General features: G+C 38.8%; 1 protein-coding gene across 3 annotated transcripts in view; it reads right to left on the bottom strand.

Annotated features, from left to right (window-relative positions):
- Nucleotides 1-18,880, bottom strand: part of sim1b (SIM bHLH transcription factor 1b) — a 19,921-nt gene extending 1,041 nt beyond the window's left edge. The window contains exons 1-11 of one of the 3 annotated variants that reach the window (XM_082166790.1): nt 18,705-18,880; nt 18,060-18,400; nt 8,021-8,118; nt 7,568-7,657; nt 6,797-6,905; nt 6,246-6,331; nt 5,952-6,151; nt 5,134-5,240; nt 4,674-4,821; nt 2,996-3,140; nt 1,878-2,163 (exon numbers count right to left, since the gene is read on the bottom strand). In XM_082166790.1, coding sequence (XP_082022916.1) covers nt 1,878-2,163; nt 2,996-3,140; nt 4,674-4,821; nt 5,134-5,240; nt 5,952-6,151; nt 6,246-6,331; nt 6,797-6,905; nt 7,568-7,657; nt 8,021-8,118; nt 18,060-18,234 — 1,444 coding nt within the window. In that variant the 5' untranslated portion in view covers nt 18,235-18,400; nt 18,705-18,880. Of the gene's footprint in view, nt 1-1,877; nt 2,167-2,995; nt 3,141-4,673; nt 4,822-5,133; nt 5,241-5,951; nt 6,152-6,245; nt 6,332-6,796; nt 6,906-7,567; nt 7,658-8,020; nt 8,119-18,059; nt 18,401-18,704 lie in introns of all 3 variants that reach the window. The other 2 variants (XM_082166791.1, XM_082166789.1) reach the window with 2 other exon arrangements.
- Between the last annotated feature and the right edge of the window lie 1,120 nt (nt 18,881-20,000).

The raw sequence follows: 20,000 nt of genomic DNA, 5'->3' as shown, positions 1-20,000 counted from the left end.
ATTCGGTGTAAGTCGGATTCTTTTTAGATTCTCGTTACTGTACAGCCAAATACGGCAACATCTGAAAGATCTCACATCAAAGGCATCAGGATTACGGGGGGAAATGTTCTGAAGTGACATGAAAATGAAAGATTTTAAAACGTCTGTGGAAGCCCATTTCCCCCCAAAAAATCATGCTTTTTGAAATAATAATTATGATTAAAAATTATGACACTTGACTTTTTATCTCATAATAAAAAAATGTCATATCAAAATGTACTTTGTATCTCATAATTGTGACTTAATGTGTCAATTTCAAATCTCAGTGTCATAATTTAGATTTTTTTGTCATACTTTAAAAAAAACTCATAATTATGATTTAGTGTCATAATTTCGACTTTCTCATAGTGGACATTTTTTAAATCTTATAATTCTGATTTAGTATCTCATAATTTTGATGGTCTAATAATTTTGACATTTATGTCATAACTGACATAAGTCAAAATTGTGACTGTCAAAATTTCGACTTTTGGTCAGAGTTTTGAATTTGATCCTCATAATTTAATCTCAAAATTGACTTAGTATCTCATAATTACTAAGTATTTCATAATTTCAACTTTATCTCAATTTCTACTTTTTATGTCATAATGATGACTTAGCATCCCATAATTTTGACTATTTTTAATCTCATAATTATGATTTAGTATGTCATAATTATGTAGTATGTCAATCTCATAATTTAATTTTTTTTGTCATACTTTACATTTTTTATCTCATAATTTACTTTTTGTTATAATTATGATTTAGTATGTAAATTTCATAATTTTGACATTTTACATCATAACTGACGAAAAAATTATTTCGACTTTGTCATAGTTTTGAATTTTATTCTCATAATTGTAACTTTTTAATCTCATAATTGATTTAGTATCTCACAATTTTGACTAAGTATGTCTTCATTTAGATTTATGTCATAATTATAATATTCCAAAGCAAGATTTTTTTTTCTAATCTAGCAGATATGGGATCCATAGACTTAATTTTCTACATGCAAAATGAAATGTTCCCTTTTCTTGAGATTTGAGCTGCGAGTGTTTCTGCTGTAAACAGTAACGGGAGATCAGAGTCAGAAACGGGATTTTCCTTCATTTTTCCATTGATTTATGATTCAGCAGATCCGTTCTGAAATAAGCAGAACAGTCCCTCCTTCTTCCTTCATTTACACTCGTCTCGCTTCTCGTGTGTGTGTGTGTGTGTGAATATCTGCGTGCTGAAACTCACTGGTGAATGATTCTGAAGTTTTGTGTTTAGAGAGAGAGAGAGATCGAGAGAGAGAGAGAGAGAGCATTAAGTAATTGTTTACAATTAAAGTTGTGAATAAATGGTCATTTAAAAAAACGTGTTTATATTAAAGCTGTGCAACGATTAATCACGATTTTGTGATTTTCTGACGACAAAAGTTTGTGTTTACATAATATATGTGTGTGTACTGTGTAGAGTTATTTTATATATATAAATACACACACATGTGCATGTATATATATATTACATATATTATGTAAACACAAACTTTTATTTTGGATGCGATTAATCGTTGCCCAGCCGTAGTTTAAATATAAATATCAATATCAATCACTTTATAGGGAATAATGCCTAAAGTGTCCCAATTTACCCCAATTATCACGTGGCCATGACATCAAGTAAAAGTTGTTTTGATGAAAGATTATGATTCCCAGCAAGGACACATTAAATAAAAAAATGTATTTGAACTTTCTCAATATTAAGGAATCCTAAAAACTATCATGTTTTTTTTTTTTTATCAGAAAAGTTGCAAATCAACAAATCAGAATCAGAGAGATCTCTGGAGGATCATGTGACACATGTTTTACACGACTGACCGTGAGCATGATGAAACACTCTTCCGTCTCGCGAGGCGTCCCACCATCCCTCTCTCCCGTAACGCCCGCCCTGATCACACACCGGCGTGTGTGTGTGTGTGTGTGTGGTGTGTGAGGCCATGTGCATCACGTCAGCCTGAGAGAGGCCGTAACACAGCGGAACTCCCGCCGGTTCTGACGGGTCGCCCGGATCCGCTCGCTGCGGGGAGGCGGAGTCAGTCTGAGGGCTGCCGTCCCATTGGCTGTCGTGATCCGAGTCCGAGCGATCCGCCGGGAAACCCGAGAACTGCTGAACACACAACAGTAAAAAAAAAAATCTAAAATTATAATATGGTGTCTGAATAAGTTTTGGTCTGACTGTACATGCGCTCCCATGTCAAACCAAACATTATTCAGTGTGTGAGAGTGTGTAAGAGTGTGTAAGAGTGTGTGTGAGTGTGTGTGAGTGTGTGTGAGTGTGTGTGAGTGTGAGTGTGTGTGAGTGTGTAAGAGTGTGTGTGAGTGTGTGTGAGAGTGTGTGAGTGTGTAAGAGTGTGTGAGTGTGTGTGAGAGTGTGTGTGAGTGTGTAAGAGTGTGTGTGAGAGTGTGTGAGAGTGTGTGTGAGAGTGTGTGAGTGTGTGTGAGTGTGTGAGAGTGTGTGAGTGTGTGAGAGTGTGAGAGTGTGTTAGAGTGTGTTAGAGTGTGTGTGAGTGTGTGAGTGTGTGTGAGAGTGTGTGTGAGTGTGTGAGAGTGTGTGAGTGTGTGAGTGTGTGTGAGAGTGTGTGTGAGTGTGTGTGAGTGTGTGTGAGAGTGTGTGAGTGTGTGAGAGTGTGTGTGAGTGTGTGTGAGAGTGTGTGTGTGTGAGAGTGTGAGAGTGTGTGTGAGAGTGTGTGTGAGTGTCTGTGAGTGTGTGAGTGTGTGTGAGAGTGTGTGTGAGAGTGTGTGTGTGTGTGAGTGTGTGTGAGTGTCTGTGAGTGTGTGTGAGAGTGTGTGTGTGAGTGTGTGAGAGTGTGTGTGAGTGTCTGTGAGTGTGTGTGAGAGTGTGTGAGAGTGTGTGAGAGTGTGTGTGAGAGTGTGTGTGAGTGTCTGTGAGTGTGTGTGAGAGTGTGTGAGAGTGTGTGTGAGAGTGTGTGTGACACCTGTGAGTAAGGAGAAACCGAGATCTTGCTCCTGTTGGACACCGGAGGTTTGTCCTCGCGCTCGTGATGGTTTGTGTACGGGAACGCCGGTTTACTGGGATTCAACTGGTCCAGCGAGAGCAGCAGGCCTTTATATTCAGTGTCCCTAAACACACACACACACACACACACACACACACACACACACACACTCATGTGTTAACACTTTATAACACTGTTCCTTCATTAATGAGTAACAGGAACACATGAGTAACGCACTAATAACACTCCAGTAACTACATTAACTAACAACAAACTCTGATTAATGAATTAGTGAGTAATAGCGCTCAGTTAAATGAGGAAGTTCACTATTAGATAATCAAGAACTAATATTTTTCATACCTCCCAGAGAACTACTATATACAGGTTCATAATTAACATGAATAATTCATAATGTATAATATAAGGTAACATAACCCGCTAGTAACGACTCAAGTGTAACTACATCCTTCTAAATGAACTACTCATTATTTGGATCAGTATCTAACGAGAAAAGCATGATAACTCCCTAATATTGACTGAAGTTATTGTGCGCTTTAGAGATTATTGTAAAATTTTAAATAGTAATTCCTTCCATCGGACACATTTGGTGACACTTGAGTCATTACTAGTGTGTTCCCATTACCTACCTTATAAAATACATTATTATTATTTATATTAATTTATCAAATTTTTTATTTTTTTATAATTTATAAAAAAAAAAAAAAAAATTTTTTTTTTTTTTTTTTTTTTTTTTACTTTTTTTTTAATAATTAGTAGTTCCTTTAGAAAAATTTATTAACACTTTAGTCATTACTAATGGGTTTCCGTTACCTTATATTATACATTATTAATTATGAACCTGTATATAGTAGTATATAGTGAATAAAATAGTAGTTATTGATTATCTAATAGTAAACGACCACATTTAACTGAGCGCTATTACTCACTAATTCATTAATCAGAGTTTGTTGTTAGTTAATGTAGTTACTGGAGTGTTATTAGTGCGTTACTCGTGTGTTCCTGTAGTTATTCATTAATAAAGGAACAGTGTTATAAAGTGTAAGCCCTCATGTTATTATGATGATGTCACTAACTGTGGCAGTCGTGACCCCTGACCCCTGAACACTTGTGAAATGTCTCTCGTTGATTTCACACCTGTGGTTTTGTGTTGGTGACCTTTGACCCTGTGTCCTCTATCTGAACCCCTGAGCGGACTGGGACAGACAGTAAACAGCCTTTATTCGGCTCTTATCAGGAACATGTACGTTTGTATAATGAGAAGCAGGTTTTTCATCATTTCTGATGTTGATATTGAACTGTGAGTTTCAGACAACCTCAGTTTGACCCCGCACTTAAAATAAGAGTTCATCATGACATCATAACACGTCCATTTCATGCCAAAACTTAAGCTCTTTTATATGAACTAAAAATCTGCAGCTCTCAAATCTCATTTGCATATATGCATATTCAAATTTGAATTTAAATGCATCTCCACAAATGGAGTAAATGACTGAAATCTCCTGAAATACTGTCGCTTTTCCACTTTTTCCGCAGGTGCTTGATTCCCGGACACTGGTATGTGTGTGAGGAGTGTGTGTGAGGAGTGTGTGTGTGAGGAGTGTGTGTGAGGAGTGTGTGTTGTGAACGTGGGACTCACGTGAGGACGTAATTGACGCTGACGATGCAGTGCGGTCGAGACGAGCGACTGTTGTGGACGATTGTGGCGTAACTCTGAACCCAAACCCATCCGCCGTGTTTCGACAAGAAGCGGTAATACTTAGTGGTGACCTGTCCTTTCACAAGCACTGCACACACACACACACACACACACACACACAGACAGATTACATGTATGAAACATTAAACTTATGAATTAAAGTCAGAATTGCGAGATGTAAACTTGTAATTGTGAGATAAAATGTCGCAATTATCTTTTCAAATGTTTAATTCTGTGGCGGAAACAATCTTCTATAGTGCCACAGTCAAATGCTCCGAACAAACATAATAATCCTGCGACGCGATGTATATATACAATATATATATATGAATAACAGTAGTTTATTAGAAGTGAATAACAGTACGTTTACAGTATGTTTTACTGTATTATGAAGACTCACGGAGGTGATGAGCGCAGCGCAGGTGAAAACTGTCACAGCTGTGCACGTGATGATACAGGGTCTTCTCAATCAGGTCCTGTGGTTCATATCCTGTCAGCTCTGAAACCCTTGTAGACACAGAACAACAAGAATCAGCGCTGACCGTGAAACCAATCACGTTCTTCCTCAGAGTTTCTGTCTCGTTTTCCAGCACTAATATCTGGACATTCTTAAATCAAGATAGAGTTACTGGAGAAGAACAATGACTGAAGATATTAAGATGTGAAAATGCATCAAAATGAAGTGAGTTTGTGTTTAAAACAAGAACTAATATCTGACAATGAAGTCAGAAATATAAACTTAATTCACAGAGAAAACAGGATTATTTTTCTGACTCCATTTACAGATATTTGCTCTTGTTTGAAACACAAACTCACTTCATTTTGATGCATTTTTCAGAAAACAAAACTTTACAAGCTAACAAAAATATATCGCAAGAATTTTTTTTCTTGAACGTTTAGGGAACAGTAACATTGTATCATTCTTCAAACATTATGGAACGTTACTTTTGAATCTGAACGTTCTGAAACAAGTAGAAACATTTAAAAAAACGTTACATTTGAAAAACGTTACATTTAAAAACCGTTACATTTAAAAAAGTTTTTTTTTTTTTTTTTAATTACATTTAAAAAACGTTACATTTAAAAACGCACATCCAAATGAAACATTCCAGAAAAAGTAAATTCATTTTGATTTGAGAATGTTTTGATATTTGCACTGGAAAACAAGACAGAAACACTGATTTTTACCGGTGTAACGGTGTGTGTCCTGTATATTACCTCGAGTCCAGGAAGATGAGCTTCATATCCAGACTGGCCCGAAACATGAACATGTTGCTGTGAAGCTTGATCTCGGTGACGGCGCTGGGCGGTAAAGTGTGTCCGACCGCCACCAGACCCACGTTCTGATAACAGCCGTCGAACAGAGACGAGTCCAGACCGAACGGCCGGATCTTCAGATACCCACTGCAGTGGATCACCTGAGGGTCAAAGGTCAACTCTGTTAGTGTCCATTAGTGTTACATAATGCAGCGTCTAACTAAAACCTAACTCAAAATATTAATAAAACTGTACCTTATATCCTCCACTCGTGAGCCCGGCGTTACGTTTGGCCAAAACACATTTCATCCTCAAGAAGAACGATCGCTCAACTTCGTACTCTAAAATGAGGAAATTCATATTTATTGACTGGGTTTTGGTTTTCCGGATAAGGGTTCGGGTTATCAGGAAACGCTCCCATAAACCTTCACTAAATGTTAAAGTAAAGGAATAAAATGATTGACGACAGGAGGACTTTAAGATAAAACAATGTTTAAATAACATATATAGAATGGTCTTATAACAGTATAAAAGGAGTCATGACATGAGAAATAAAATTTTCCGTGATCTTTTGACATATAATAAGTGTTTATACCATTAAAAGATTCTGCAAGTTTCAGAGCTTAAAACGTCCTCTTCATTATAAACACAGCAGTATTTAATCAAGCTCAAAAACACGAGGGACATGGGCTAATTCATTTGCATATGCCCGCCTCCATAACAAGACATCGACCAATTAGAAATGTGTGGGAATTACTCTGTTGTTCTAGATAGAGTGAATGTGCAAACCGAGTGTGATCTCTTACCTTGGGCGAAGTGTGTGTGATACGACGGTTGTGGCGTCAGGACCGCCGCCATCTCGTCATGATCGGCCGGATGAACATATTCATAAATACTGTTTCCCGTCAACTCTACCTGTGTGAAAGGACTTCTGTAATTCTACTGGAGCAATTGTGAGATAAAAATTCGCAATTATCTTTTACAATTATTTTATTGTGGCGGAAACAAGCGTCCATGGTGCCACAGCTCCGAACAAACACATAATCCTCCAGTGCTATATATATATGACCCTGGACCACAAAACCAGTCACAAGGGTACATTTTTTTCAATTGAGATTAATACATCATCTGAAAGCTGAATAAATAATCTTTCCATTGATGTATGGTTTGTTAGGATATGACAATATTTGGTCGAGATACAACTATTGAAAATCTGGAATCTGAGGGTGTAAAACAATCAAAACATTGAGAAAATCTCCATTAAAGTTGTTCATTTATGTTGGCGGTTGTGCTGCATTCACTCACAAAACTAAATGTTTTATATATTTACGGTAGGAAATTTACCAAATATCTTCATGGAACATGATCTTTTCTTAATATCCTAATGATTTTTGGCATAAAAGAAAAATCTATAATTTTGACCCATATAATGTATACTTGGCTATTGCCACAGATATACCCGTGTGACTCGAGACTGGTGACGTGATCCAGGGTCACACACACACACACACACACACACACACACACACACACATATATGAAGCATGGCAGCCATCAGATGTTAGTGTGTTCTTCACCTGTGAGAGTCCCAGATGAACCGACGCCGTCTCAGAAATATACATGATCTTTCCGTCAGCAGCAACTACAAATATAAACCCGTCTAACGTCTGCAGATCAAGAACATCAGACAGGTCATGACAGAAACACACAACAATCTGCGAAGAAGCTTCGTTAGACACTGAGAACCAGGCATGCGTGTTTTACAGTGTCCTTGTTACATACTGTATGCTACATGTACTTACCATAGTAATAACAGTAAATCATGCATAATTACATGCAACTAACCCTCAACCAAACCCTAACCCTATAGTAAGTACATGTAGTTGATTAATATTACTCATATAGTTACAATGTAACAATGATACCTTAAAAAAGTGTAACTGTTGTTATTATTTACATGTAAAACATTTCCTGCAATATTTCTCAATTATTAAAGCCGATGATAATAATAAAAAAAGTCGTAATATTACCTGGAGCATCTTGCTGATTATTACCTGGAGTAAATGCGATCCGAGCTCTTGCGCAGTGTTATCTGCAGATCTGGCTCGACCCCACACTTCCCCCAAACCTACACACACCAACACACACACACCCTCATCAATAACATCAACACACACACTTCCCCCAAACCTACACACACCAACACACACACCCTCATCAATAACATCAACACACACACTTCGCCCAAACCTACACACACCAACACACACACACCCTCATCAATAACATCAACACACACACTTCCCCCAAACCTACACACACCAACACACACACACCCTCATCAATAACATCAACACAACACACACACTTCCCCCAAACCTACACACACCAACACACACACACACCCTCATCAATAACATCAACACACACACTTCCCCCAAACCTACACACACCAACACACACACACCTTCATCAATAACTACAGACATCAACACACACACCTTCATCAATAACTACAGGCACAAACACACACACCTTCATCAATAACTACAGACATCAACACACACACTTCCCCCAAACCTACACACACCAACACACACACCCTCATAATCAACACACACACCTTCATCAATAACTACAGACATCAACACACACACCTTCATCAATAACTACACACACACCTTCATCAATAACTACAGACATCAACACACACACCTTCATCAATAACTACAGACATCAACATACACACCTTCATCAATAACTACAGACATCAACATCAACACACACACCTTCATCAATAACTACAGACATCAACACACACACCTTCATCAATAACTACAGACACCAACACACAAACCTTCATCAATAACTACAGACACCAACACACACACCTTCATCAATATCTACAGACATCAACACACACACACACCTTCATCAGTAACTACAGACATCAACACACACACCTTCATCAAACACAAACACACACACCTTCATCAATAACTACAGACACCAACACATACACCTTCATCAATAACTACAGACAACACACACACCTTCATCAATAACTACAGACAACACACACACCTTCATCAATAACTACAGACAACACACACACCTTCATCAATAACTACAGACACCAACACACACACCTTCATCAATAACTACAGACACCAACACACACACCTTCATCGATAACTACAGACACCAACACACACACCTTCATCAATAACTACAGACACCAACACACACACCTTCATCAATAACTACAGACATCAACACACACACACCTTCATCATTTACTACAGACACCAACACACACACCTTCATCAATAACTACAGACACCAACACACACACACACCTTCACCAATAACTACAGACATCAACACACACCTTCATCAATAACTACAGACATCAACACACACACCTTCATCAATAACTACAGACATCAACACACACACCTTCATCATTTACTACAGACACCAACACACACACCTTCATCAATAACTACAGACACCAACACACACCTTCATCAATAACTACAGACACCAACACACACACCTTCATCAATAACTACAGACATCAACACACACACCTTCATCAATAACTACAGACACCAACACACACACCTTCATCAATAACTACAGACACCAACACACACACCTTCATCAATAACTACAGACATCAACACACACACCTTCATCAATAACTACAGACATCAACACACACACCTTCATCAATAACTACAGACACCAACACACACACCTTCATCAATAACTACAGACATCAACACACAAACCTTCATCAATAACTACAGACACCAACACACACACCTTCATCAATAACTACAGACATCAACACACACACCTTCATCAATAACTACAGACACCAACACACACACCTTCATCAATAACTACAGACATCAACACACACACCTTCATCAATAACTACAGACATCAACACACACACCTTCATCAATAACTACAGACACCAACACACACACCTTCATCAATAACTAAAGACACCAACACACACACCTTCATCAATAACTACAGACATCAACACACAAACCTTCATCAATAACTACAGACACCAACACACACACCTTCATCAATATCTACAGACATCAACACACACACACACACCTTCATCAGTAACTACAGACATCAACACAAACACCTTCATCAAACACAAACACACACACCTTCATCAATAACTACAGACACCAACACATACACCTTCATCAATAACTACAGACAACACACACACCTTCATCAATAACTACAGACAACACACACACCTTCATCAATAACTACAGACACCAACACACACACCTTCATCAATAACTACAGACACCAACACACACACCTTCATCGATAACTAGACACCAACACACACACCTTCATCAATAACTACAGACACCAACACACACACCTTCATCAATAACTACAGACATCAACACACACACACCTTCATCATTTACTACAGACACCAACACACACACCTTCATCAATAACTACAGACACCAACACACACACACACCTTCACCAATAACTACAGACATCAACACACACCTTCATCAATAACTACAGACATCAACACACACACCTTCATCAATAACTACAGACATCAACACACACACCTTCATCATTTACTACAGACACCAACACACACACCTTCATCAATAACTACAGACACCAACACACACCTTCATCAATAACTACAGACACCAACACACACACCTTCATCAATAACTACAGACATCAACACACACACCTTCATCAATAACTACAGACACCAACACACACACCTTCATCAATAACTACAGACACCAACACACACACCTTCATCAATAACTACAGACATCAACACACACACCTTCATCAATAACTACAGACATCAACACACAAACCTTCATCAATAACTACAGACACCAACACACACACCTTCATCAATAACTACAGACATCAACACACAAACCTTCATCAATAACTACAGACACCAACACACACACCTTCATCAATAACTACAGACATCAACACACACACCTTCATCAATAACTACAGACACCAACACACACACCTTCATCAATAACTACAGACATCAACACACACACCTTCATCAATAACTACAGACATCAACACACACACCTTCATCAATAACTACAGACACCAACACACACACCTTCATCAATAACTACAGACATCAACACACACACCTTCATCAATAACTACAGACACCAACACACACACCTTCATCAATAACTACAGACATCAACACACACACCTTCATCAATAACTACAGACATCAACACACAAACCTTCATCAATAACTACAGACACCAACACACACACCTTCATCATTTACTACAGACACCAACACACACACCTTCATCAATAACTACAGACACCAACACACACACCTTCATCAATAACTACAGAAATCAACACACACACCTTCATCAATAACTACAGACACCAACACACACACCTTCATCAATAACTACAGACATCAACACACACACCTTCATCAATAACTACAGACACCAACACACACACCTTCATCAATAACTACAGACATCAACACACACACCTTCATCAATAACTACAGACATCAACACACAAACCTTCATCAATAACTACAGACACCAACACACACACCTTCATCATTTACTACAGACACCAACACACACACCTTCATCAATAACTACAGACACCAACACACACACCTTCATCAATAACTACAGACATCAACACACACACCTTCATCAATAACTACAGACACCAACACACAAACCTTCATCAATAACTACAGACACCAACACACACACCTTCATCAATAACTACAGACACCAACACACACACCTTCATCAATAACTACAGACACCAACACACACACCTTCATCAATAACTACAGACACCAACACACACACCTTCATCAATAACTACAGACACCAACACACAAACCTTCATCAATAACTACAGACACCAACACACACACCTTCATCAATATCTACAGACATCAACACACACACACAGACACCTTCATCAGTAACTACAGACATCAACACACACACCTTCATCAAACACAAACACACACACCTTCATCAATAACTACAGACACCAACACATACACCTTAATCAATAACTACAGACAACACATACACCTTCATCAATAACTACAGACAACACACACACCTTCATCAATAACTACAGACACCAACACACACACCTTCATCAATAACTACAGACACCAACACACACACACCTTCATCAATAACTACAGACACCAACACACAAACCTTCATCAATAACTACAGACACCAACACACACACCTTCATCAATAACTACAGACATCAACACACACACCTTCATCAAACACAAACACACACACCTTCATCAATAACTACAGACACCAACACATACACCTTCATCAATAACTACAGACATCAACACACACACCTTCATCAATAACTACAGACACCAACACACACACCTTCATCAATAACTACAGACACCAACACACACACCTTCATCAATAACTACAGACATCAACACACACACACCTTCATCATTTACTACAGACACCAACACACACACCTTCATCAATAACTACAGACACCAACACACACACACACACACACACCTTCATCAATAACTACAGACATCAACACACACCTTCATCAATAACTACAGACATCAACACACACACCTTCATCAATAACTACAGACATCAACACACACACCTTCATCATTTACTACAGACACCAACACACACCTTCATCAATAACTACAGACATCAACACACACACCTTCATCAATAACTACAGACATCAACACACACACCTTCATCAATAACTACAGACATCAACACACACACACCTTCATCATTTACTACAGACACCAACACACACACCTTCATCAATAACTACAGACATCAACACACACACCTTCATCAATAACTACAGACATCAACACACACACCTTCATCAATAACTACAGACATCAACACACACACCTTCATCAATAACTACAGACATCAACACACACACCTTCATCAATAACTACAGACATCAACACACACACCTTCATCAATAACTACATACATCAACACACACACCTTCATCAATAACTACAGACATCAACACACACACCTTCATCATCAACACACACACCTTCATCAATAACTACAGACACCAACACACACACCTTCATCAGTAACTACAGACATCAACACACACACCTTCATCAATAACTACACACACACCTTCATCAGTAACTACAGACATCAACACACACACCTTCATCAATAACTACAGACACCAACACACACACCTTCATCAATAACTACAGACATCAACACACACACCTTCATCAATAACTACAGACACCAACACACACACCTTCATTAATAACTACAGACACCAACACACACACCTTCATCAGTAACTACAGACATCAACACACACACCTTCATCAATAACTACACACACACCTTCATCAGTAACTACAGACATCAACACACACACCTTCATCAATAACTACAGACACCAACACACACACCTTCATCAGTAACTACAGACACCAACACACACACCTTCATCAATAACTACACACACACACCTTCATCAGTAACTACAGACATCAACACACACACCTTCATCAATAACTACAGACACCAACATTTACATTTATTCATTTAGCTGACGCTTTTTATCCAAAGCGACTTACAATTGCTATATATGTCAGAGGTCGCACGCCTCTGGAGCAACTAGGGGTTAAGTGTCTTGCTCAGGGACACATTGGTGTCTCACAGTGGATTCGAACCCGGGTCTCTCACACCAAAGGCATGTGTCTTATCCATTGCGCCACACCACACACACCTTCATCAATAACTACAGACACCAACACACCTTCATCAATAACTACAGACATCAACACACACACCTTCATCAGTAACTACAGACCAGGGGCGCAACTACCCAGTGTCAGAGGGGTATCAAACCCCGTCTACGGAAAGCCTGTTCACTCCAACGCCCTATTAAGTCCTATTGGTTGTAGTTCCACCAGAGTTCCACCGGGGGCGCTCGCCATGAGTGCAAAATGAATGGGAGTCAATGGGGCTAGACGGCTAAATTTGTCTCTTTCACCCGATTGCCGTTGAGAAATCTCAGATTTGATTGTAGGTTTTGCAAGTTCAACATGGGTTATAGGTCGAAAGTTGAATGAACGAGTACTTATGTCCTTTCGATTTCTTACAGGTTGAGTTGTTGTTGCCCATAACACGCTAGCATTCTGCTAATGAACAATGATTGGTCAATGAAGGACTGATTACGACCAGAGATACCGCTTGATGGCATCGTGGCATCCGAAGCGGGACCAGAAACAAACAAAACAAAAACTCTTCTAGCATGTGTATTTACCTGTGTCAGCTGTGTTGTCGATGCCTCGAGAGAAAAGAAAGTGCAGAGCGCGAAAGCACCAAAGTGACTGAAGGATTGCCGTAAAGCAGGATCTCTGGTCGTATGATGTGTATGACGTCATTGACATTTTGAAAGACTTTTTAAAACAAATAAGTGACTCTAAAAAATCTAACACCAAGCAATGTGTAATTTCTTTGCATCCCCTTTCGAATGCAACATTCAAATTACTAGACAAATGATATCCTGAGAAAAGTGGATTTTGATGGGTATAGCGCCATAGACCTCCATTCATTCTGCACTCGTCCTGTGAGCGCCCTCATATGGAACAAGAGTGGAACTGCAACCAGAAGTTTATTGAGTGGCACTTCTCCCCTCATTAGACTTTCTCTGGGGGTATGCAGCTTCTTATACTGTCTATGGTATGCAGCAACAATTTTTTTTTACCATCGCTTTGGCGCCCCCCTAGTGCTGCGCCCCTATGCGCCGCATATAGCGCATACCCACTTTTTGCGCCACTGCTACAGACACCAACACACACACCTTCATCAATAACTACAGACACCAACACACACACCTTCATAACTACAGACATCAACACATACACCTTCATCAATAACTACAGACACCAACACACACACCTTCATCAATAACTACAGACATCAACACACACACCTTCATCAATAACTACAGACAACACACACACACCTTCATCATTAACTATAGACACCAACACACACACCTTCATCAATAACTACAGACACCAACACACACACCTTCATAACTACAGACATCAACACACACACCTTCATCAATAACTACAGACATCAACACACACACCTTCATCAATAACTACAGACACCAACACACACACCTTCATCAATAACTACAGACATCAACACACACATCTTCATCAATAACTACAGACATCAACACACACACCTTCATCAATAACTACAGACACCAACACACACACCTTCATCAATAACCCATAATCACACGACTGGAGTCTTTAGCGGTTTTTGTGCACTTTGGTATATTTCATATTCAACTTACATGTTTACATTCAGCTATAATTGAATCTGTTTTTAATTCAAGCCTTTTATAATATTTTATAAAATATCATAATAATAATTGTATTGTTATTATCTGTAATTGGATAATGTATATACTTATAATCCTTATTATAATATTCTTAGCTGTGTGTGTGTGTGTGTGTGTGTGTGTGTGTGTGTGTGTGTGTGTGTGTGTGTGTGTGTGTGTGTGTGTGTGGGCGCGCGCGCGAGAGAGAGAGAGAGAGAGAGAGAGAGTAATTTTATCGATAGTGTGAGTGAATCTAAGCTCGTGAACAAACAGTGCTGTCGGGAAAGCAAATCACGGACATCCGCCGCAAACACGCGCAAATCACGTGACTGACATGTTAATACACACAAGCCTGGATATGCCACGTGTAGACCTACACACACACACACACACACACACACGATCGCACGCACGCAAACACACACATACACGCACTCTCTCTTTCACACACACACACACACACACACACACACACACACACACACACACACACACACACACACACACACTCTCTCTTTCACACACACACACACACACTGCTGGACTCTTGCCCGGTTTCTGAATTGATCCATTAGTGTAATTATTCGCACATTGTGGTGAGTTATATATTGGGACCAAATGTAAAAAACAAAAACAAAAAAAAAACAGATTTTCTTTTCTTTTCTTTTTTTTACAGAAAATGTAGAACGAATGTTAGCCTAATAAATCTATTGCAATTAGAATACATTATTACGGTATATTATTTTACTACTATTATTATTGGCTACATGTTGGCCTTGAGTGGATTTTATTCAGTTTGCGTTTCCTCCACATTTGTATTTTCCCAAAGCTGATAAATATGAAAGTGAAAAGGCAGCGTGAAGATATTGTGTTTATTAGATCGCAGCCACAGAAATATAATAATAACGCAGGACACAACATGAAGTGTGTTTGACTGAGTGCTTTTATTTATACGAGTTTTTAAAGTTTGTTGTCATTTGATTTTACTAATCTTATTAGGCTATCTGACTTTGCGGGGTCTCTGATCAAACATTTATTCTCCACAGATTTGGGTAAATGTAAACAACATTACGGTGTGACGAACACTTCGAACATTTCCACCCAAAATAAAATGCTTTAATTACCATATTTCACGTTGATAATTGTGTTGGCATCGCTGTAAAATAAGCTGCTTAATTAATGAAAATGATGTTTCTCACAGATATCGCTTCAAAGAAAGAAGTCAATTATAATTTCATCTGTTTCTTAAGTGACTCGTGCTCGCGGAGTCCAGACAGCCTCACGCGCGCCCGGTGTAATGAGCGCGCAGAGTGCGCAGGCACGCTCGTGACCGCGAGAGATCAGGGCAACTCATCCTCTCACAAACACACACACTCTCTCTCTCTCTCTCTCTCTCTCTCTCTCTCTCTCTCTCTCTCTCTCTCTCTCTCTCTCTCTCTCTCTCTCTCTCTCTCTCTGTCTGTCTGTCTATCTATCTATCTATCTATCTATCTATCTATCTATCTATCCATCCATCTATCTTCAGGCTCACGGTCAGTGACTTTCACACTCCTAAAAATAATCAGATACCATAAAAAAAAAAAAAAACTGGTTCAAAGTCTAATATCGAGAACCTTTCTTATGTCTTATTTTCCTGGTTTAAACAACCGAAATATCAGGTGGTGTCGAAAATGACAGTATTTTTATTTTCAAACACACTGGAAAACATTTAGAATCTGAACATTAGTTGATGTATTTCCTGTGAAGTGAAATCGATGCGCGGGTGTTCTCCCGTTTACTGCGCGCTTTTCTATATTTAATGTTCTAGTTATTTGTATCTGTAAAAATAACAGCCCGTTATGCTTTATGATATTGCAAACTGGTATTCTTACCATATTGTTGTAATATATTGTCGTAAATATTGTCGGTTTGGTTTGGGTTTAGTTGCGTGTAATTATGCATAATTGTACAGTTATTAACTGTATATACATTGTAAATGTATCTTGATTTTAGGAATGTTTAAATATTTGCACTGGAAAACAAGACAATATACACAAATAAAGTGTAACCTAATCAAGCTATAATGAAACAAAAAATACACGTTTTAAAAACACATATCGTGTGAATGCAGCTTATGTTATTGTGACAGAAAATTACTAATTTCGTGCTAGTCCATATTTTTAGAGCGTTTTGAATGCAGATCTGACAGATCACTTCAAAACCAATAAATAGTCATAATTTAGGGCCGATGAAAAATACAAAACGGAATCATTTTCAAAGCATTTTCCCTCTGACTCTGATATGTTGAACATATTGAAACATCATGAAGGACTTGAGGAAATCTAGCGCGCGGCCTAAGATGGTTCCTTATTATTTTAAATTATTATTAAAAATAAAGTTTCCAAACGGGTTTTCCCAGTGATTCGAAAGAGTAACAATTTTTGGCTCAACAAAGAGGATTTTTTTCTTATCTTAAAGTGAATAATAATAATTGTGCATCGCTGTTGAGAACGGAATGTTATGGAACTAAACGCTTTATGTTGGGCGCGCGGACTGAACCCCTCCGTGCATGTGTGTTACGGCTCTGACCTTGCGGGAACACCAGTCTCATCTTCAGGTAGCTGCTGGTCAGTCTGATGATGGACGCTTTGTCCAGTTGAGAGGTGATCGCGGACGGTAACGGCAACATCTTGGCGAGCTCGTAAAACTCGCTGTTCTCTTTCTCCCGGCGCGTTCTCGCCGCTGTCTTTGATTTCTCCTTCATCTCAGCGTTATAGAGTTAAAATCCCGTGTGTGTGTCAGTCCATCCAGCGAGACACGCAGAGCTCATCCGACAGGTGGAACACACACCGCCGCGTGGACGCGCATCTGACCCGCGCAGGCCTCAGACAGACAGCAGCAAAACTTTATAATGCGCGTCCGTTCCCCAGCTAGAAACACACGCAAATGCAGATTAATTATGTGCATAATTAATTAAATACATAACTCTAAATTGTAGACGCATGCATTTTCTGTAAAGCTGACTTGATAAATGTGAATTGAATTGAATTGAATAATATTCCGCGTAATTCATGTATTACTGGTTACAGACACGCGGTACAGTTACAGATCTTACTGTATCAAAACTAGCATTTAAATCTTCTAATTATGATCACTCAAAATGCTAAAGTAGGCCTATTTAATTGTATTATTATTATTCCACAGTAAAACATATTAACATTGACGTATACTCACCAGCTTTTGTTTGAGATCAATATTTCCACAACATTCGCAGACCGTCCATCTATTCTATTCTATTCTATTCTATTCTATTCTATTCTATTCTATTCTATTCTATTCTATTCTATACGGCTTGGAATCTTCACTACATGAGTTCATCATCAGGCACCGGGTGTGTGTGTGTGTGTGTGTGTGTCTGAAACGGGCTCGAGCTGTCCAGTCTCACCGTCACTCACGCGCTCATTGGTCAGAGTTTCTGAGTGCGCGCGCGCGAGAGAAGACAAACTGACGAACTCGACAATAACAATAAAGCCTTTAATACTAACCAAGTGTATAAAAAGCAAAAAGGATCTCTTAAATGATCATGTAAGAGTTTCGAGTATTTTTATAATAGACAGATATTTCATATCGCCTATAATTAATGTTTAAATGATACGGTCAGTTCAGATTTAGATGCAATGTTAAATCCTGAGTAATAATAATTAACATGTAGGATTAGGGTTTGGTTTAGGGTTAATTGCACGTAATTTTGCATGATTTATAGTTATTGCTACAATAACTACATGTAACATTTGTAACAATGACGCTGTAAAATAAAGTATTGCCAATGCTTTGCCTCTGCAAAGCAATTCATTATAAAAAATAAAAAAAAAGGATAGAAGTTTTCCTTTTATCCAGTGTCGTCTGAAGATCTTCTCAATTCACAGCATTTGAACTTCAACTTCTCTGTGCGATTCTACGCATTTCCAGACTGAATGCAGAACACACACTGAAGAGAACACACACTGAAGAGAACACACACTGAAGAGAACACACACACTGAAGAGAACACACACTGAAGAGAACACACACACTGAATGCAGAACACACACACTGAAGAGAACACACACTGAATGCAGAACACACACACTGAAGAGAACACACACTGAAGAGAACACACACTGAAGAGAACACACACACTGAAGAGAACACACACACTGAAGAGAACACACACACTGAAGAGAACACACACACTGAAGAGAACACACACTGAAGAGAACACACACTGAAGAGAACACACACACTGAATGCAGAACACACACTGAAGAGAACACACACTGAAGAGAACACACACTGAAGAGAACACACACTGAAGAGAACACACACACTGAATGCAGAACACACACTGAAGAGAACACACACACTGAAGAGAACACACACTGAAGAGAACACACACACTGAAGAGAACACACACACTGAAGAGAACACACACACTGAAGAGAACACACACTGAAGAGAACACACACTGAAGAGAACACACACTGAAGAGAA

Source organism: Leuciscus leuciscus (assembly GCF_965113295.1).
Source record: "Leuciscus leuciscus genome assembly, chromosome: 4".
NCBI classification, from domain to species: Eukaryota; Metazoa; Chordata; class Actinopteri; order Cypriniformes; family Leuciscidae; genus Leuciscus; species Leuciscus leuciscus.
The sequence above is the reverse complement of the archived record's forward strand: the minus strand, read 5'-3'. Positions and strand labels throughout refer to the sequence as shown.